Here is a 4,784-nt window from a genome sequence, read left to right as displayed (position 1 = left end):
ATTTACATTATTTTTACTCTTTTTGACGGGCACAATGTTTAACATATTACCCACCCTTTCGTGTTTTGTTTTATATATGTGTGTGTGTGTGTGTGTGTGTGTATATTTCTTACTTGTGAATAGATTTTGGAGATAATCCCATCTACATGATTCACTTAACCATTTCCATACTGATGTGCGTGTAAGTTACTACTTTTATTGTTTCTTCTGTCAATTCCTGCATTTGCAACTTTTTCTTCTTCTTTGGTTTGAGCCAGTTCTTTACAATAGTCTTTGTCCACCTTAAAAAGGTCCAGAGTTTCCAGGAGCTTCTTTTGCCTCCCGGAAGTTAAATGCTGACACACCTCCATGCATAATCTTGAGGGTTCCCAGAATGGGCAGAAAATAGGGAAGAAATCCCAGCAACTGGGTAAGATGGCTTTGTCATTCTCTTCTGGAGGTTCCTGTAGCTCACCTAGGATGCTCAGAGTGAGGACCCAAAATGTTGCTTTCACCTGTCCCCGTCTCCACCTCCACATACACTGATGGTACTCTCTTCCACCCCCAAAGCCAATAGGGTAGTTAACATCCTTTTTTCCAGCTCCTAGATTGTGCATCCCCCAGGCAGTCTCTCAACTCCTCAGCTCGGTTCCAGTTCAGATGAACTTGAAGCCACAGCTGCAGAGTTACTATGACGTTGTACCTGGGAGCCTGGGTCAGGGGGTCTGTAGAAACACCTGCTTGGAAATCCTCCCTTCTGTATGACACAGGCTCTCTGTGCTCATGACCTCTGACTCTGACTCACATGCTTCTCCCAAGAAGCATAAAGATGATAACCATCAATTATAGAGCACCCACTTGTTACCACCTGCTGCAGAGCAACTGACACACTCTACGTCACTCAGTCTCCATGACACTGCCAGGCAAGTGATGCCACATTCAGCCCATTTCACAGATGTATAAACTGAGACCCAAAATGCTAAAGTAGTTGTAGCTAGTAAGGCAAGAGTGGAATTCAAACCCAGATCAGCCCAGGTCCAAAATCTTTGCTCCTAAACCATACTGCCTATAGCAGCTGTCCCCTTAGCTTAGCACAGTACCCAAACACATATTAAGTGTTCAATAAAAATATGCTGAAGGGAGAATAAATTTTTTTAAATGATTGTCAATGGCTTCATAATAAAAGACATTTGATTCAGATTTAGGGAAGCCAATTTTTATGCAGAGTGCAAATAGAAACCCTCTTCAATAGCTTTGAGAATTTTTAGCAATTTCAGGTATTTCCCTAATACTTTGTTTTGAAAATCAACAGTGTCCCCTTGGAAAGAGAAGCAAGAGGTGTGGCCTTGCCTGGGTCTCCCCAGCTTTTCAATAGGTGTGATTTAGTTGTTCTGTATATTGCCCTCTGCTGTAGGTCTGGAGACTTGGGGGCCCTATTCATGGTAGAAGAAGACACACTAGAGTAACAAATAGTCTTCCATATCTAGGAAAGTCTGTTGTCCAAAATATCACACCTGTTGACCCTGGCACTCCACCTCCCATGTGCCGTTCCTTCAGGTTAGGCATGACTACCACCCTACTGCCACTTTTACCAAGCACATCCCCCAGGAGCGTGTGACAGGTAAAGCCATGATTCTTATGACATATAAGATGGGGCAGATATTATTGCCCTTTGGGCAGCTAGAAGTAAAAGCTTTGGCCATAAGATACACACCTTCTAAAATGTCCCAGAACCCACACCAGTGAGGTTTTCAGTCAGAGCAAAAGTCAGAGTGAACCAGGCTGGCAGAGGGAGATCCTCAGTGCCTGAGTTTACACACCTCACTGGGGTTTTTTCTTAGCTGGACTCACCTAGATATTTTCTGGGGGATACCTCGGAGGAAAGAGTCACATGAGAAAGAAAATAAAGAGAGGGCAATTATGTTCACTGCTTGTGAAATGCTGAGCTAGAGGTTTTACATCCATTATCTCTGTTAGTCCTCAAAACATTCCTGTAGGTCTCTACCACTCTTCCAACTGGACAGATGGAGCAACGGAAGCTCACAGAAATAAAGGGACCTGCCCCAGGCTGCCCAGCCTACCAGTGGTATTTGCACAAGCAAGATCTTCCAGGTTCCAGAGACCTTGTGGTTTCCAAAACTTTCCATGGAGAGGGCAAATACCTAGTCAGCCACAGAGTCTGGGGGTGGCTACCAGATTACAGAAGAAAGCTGTAGGAGGAGATGTCTTGGATGAGAGAAAAAGGCAGAAATGAGTAGAAGAGAAAAAAAAAAGAAAACTTTCCAAATTTTTGTGGGTTTTAGAATTTAATGATCAACGTGGGTTGAAGAGGGGGAAAGATGAGGAAGTGAGCTCCCAAGAGCCTGAAAATTGTTTCCTGAATTTTCTGGTTACCCATGGTCAGCTCAAGAGAGCAAAAACAAAGCCAAAAAATACACAGAGAAAAGCCAAAGGGAACTGGATTTTGAGAGGAGGTGTTTAGGGAGCAGAAACTTCTCCTGGGCATGGCTTTCCCCACAGATAGGCCCAGAGTCCACTGGGTCTTTGCTTTGGTGATGGGCCTGAGGCTGCTACTCTGGCTTTGGACTTCCTTCCAGGTATAGGAATGGGTTTGTTGAGGTCAATTTCCATGTGAACATTATTTCCAGGATCCCAGCTGTGCTTGGCTCTGGTGCCCAGTTCTGTGACCCAGAAGGGTCACATCACAAGAATGTTCATTGGAGAACAGAGCCTCAGTTTGGTCCTTTGTAAAATGGCTATAACCACACCTTCTTCTCAAGGATTTCTATATGAGGATTAAGCCTTATAAACTGCAGAGAACTCACAGTTGTCAAGTCTTAGTATCATTTAATAAAGTGAATTAGAAAGTAAAGACTTGAAAAAAATGCTAAGAAATCAAAAATAAAAGATTTCCAATCTGTGAAACCACTGTCCCTCACTTCTTTGAAAGTCTGCCACAGTGTTGCTGAAAGTCCCCTTGGAGAAAACCAAATGACTGCTGTACAGTCCTGGAACCTGTACCTGAAATGAAAGAACAATTGTTTCTATCAAGTTACAGCTTGACCACAGATCACCACATTCTCTGTTATAAAGGCTTGGCTCAGACACAAACTCTAGGCAATGTGTTTTCCTGGATAAGGAATCCAGGAAGAACCACTGATGAAAAAGATAGTTAACTGTTTCTGGGTTTGTCTTGTTTTCTCCTTGACAGCCATGGGCTCACCAAAGGAAATAATTTTCTCAGACATCACTGAAAACTCAGCCACTGTCAGCTGGATGGCACCCACTGCCCAGGTGGAGAACTTCCGGATTACCTATGTGCCCATTACAGGAGGTAAGGGGCTCCGGGGGGGAAGGGAGAGCAGAAACGGGGAGGGTTTGGGTGGAATAGTTGAAGAGGCTCTGATAATTCCTATCCCCAAAACATTATGACCAAAGAAAACTACTTTCTTATCTATGAGACCATCTGGAGAGACTCCATGTGTAAAATATGACATGCTTGGAAGAGACTACCTTGTGAAGGGTCAATTTATAAAGATCCTTTCCAGGCCTGAAATTCTAAAATTCTATGAGAAATAGACCCCCAGTTGTTTGTGCACAATGATAAAATACTCTATATACGTAAGCCATTTTGTCTTTGACCATACTTATTGGAAAAGCTAGTCTTGGATATATGTGAGGATCTGCCCTTGGGTGTCCAAATCTATCTGTCTCAGTACAGAATGGGCAGTTGTGACTTAGCAGAGTTGTGAGTTCTGGTTGAGAGCATACGGACTACAACAGAGGCCACAGGGACGAAACACAGTCGAATCTGTCTAGACATCCGGGCGGGTAGTAAGCTCTCTGTTACGGGAAGTGTATAAAGAGAGAATGGTTGATAACCTCTTCAGAGGAACACTAGCATCTCTGTGGGGAGTTTAACCAGCTGATATGCAAATTTCCCACCCGCCTTGAAATTCTAAGAAATATAAATTCCGGACTTCTTAATATAAGAACACACACTTGACTATGACCATTGTTTTTTCTTAAGTAGAATTTCTGCTAGTAAGGGAGTCTATATAATCCTAAACCAAGAAGATGAGTTAAATAGATCAGGTACACATTACATAGTGAGCTTCCCATATTCTTTGTGGGGAATAAAATAAAGAAAATAAAATTTATACCATATGCCAGCTCTCTACTGAACGAAAACTTGCCATTTTTAGTGCGTTGTGACATCATGTTTTTTCCTCTCCTGGCTTGGTTTTTGGCATCTGCGCCAGTAGGAAAAGCATTCTACAAAAAGTAAGGCCTCTTCCCTTATACCAGAGGGTAGAAGCAATTGAGAAGAAGTCAAGCAAATGATACTGAATAAAGATATAGTTTCATTTCCAACTTGTAAACAGCCAACAACAATGAATAGGCTTCCATGAGATCCACCATTCCTGATCTTGCTTTCACTGTGTTCCAGGTACACCCTCCATGGTAACTGTGGATGGAACAAAGACTCAGACCAGGCTGGTGAAACTCACACCTGGGGTGGAGTACCTTGTCAGTGTCATTGCCATGAAGGGCTTTGAGGAAAGTGAACCTATCTCAGGGTCACTCACCACAGGTATGTTGATTTTTGGTTTTTGTTTTTCAGAGACAGCTTGTGCATGCTATATTATCTCTCCCCTTCAGCATTACAGCTCATGACTCAGCAGCTGGGAAGAAGATTTTATTTGTGAAATCCTAATGGAAAGTTAAGTGGATGTAGAGTGTCAGGGGCCTCATTCTTTCTGACCCATCCTGGCCTCTCATAGGCTGGGTAAACTTAGGTGCAT

The 4,784-nt window shown here is 43.0% G+C and overlaps 1 protein-coding gene across 1 annotated transcript; it reads left to right on the top strand.

The window, feature by feature from the left end:
• Positions 1-1,536: 1,536 nt before the first annotated feature.
• LOC103584197 (tenascin-like) lies at positions 1,537-4,573 on the top strand (the record flags this gene model as incomplete). The annotated part of the gene is made up of 3 exons (XM_008565292.1): positions 1,537-1,600; positions 3,191-3,313; positions 4,430-4,573. Coding segments are annotated over 3 exons (331 nt in total), but the record flags the coding sequence as incomplete, so codon positions are not given.
• Positions 4,574-4,784: the final 211 nt, after the last annotated feature.

The sequence above is a fragment of the Galeopterus variegatus genome, unplaced genomic scaffold (assembly GCF_000696425.1).
Source record: "Galeopterus variegatus unplaced genomic scaffold, G_variegatus-3.0.2 Scaffold46513, whole genome shotgun sequence".
Lineage (NCBI taxonomy): Eukaryota > Metazoa > Chordata > Mammalia > Dermoptera > Cynocephalidae > Galeopterus > Galeopterus variegatus.
Note: the sequence above shows the minus strand (reverse complement) of the source record. Positions and strands in the feature narration are given on the sequence as shown.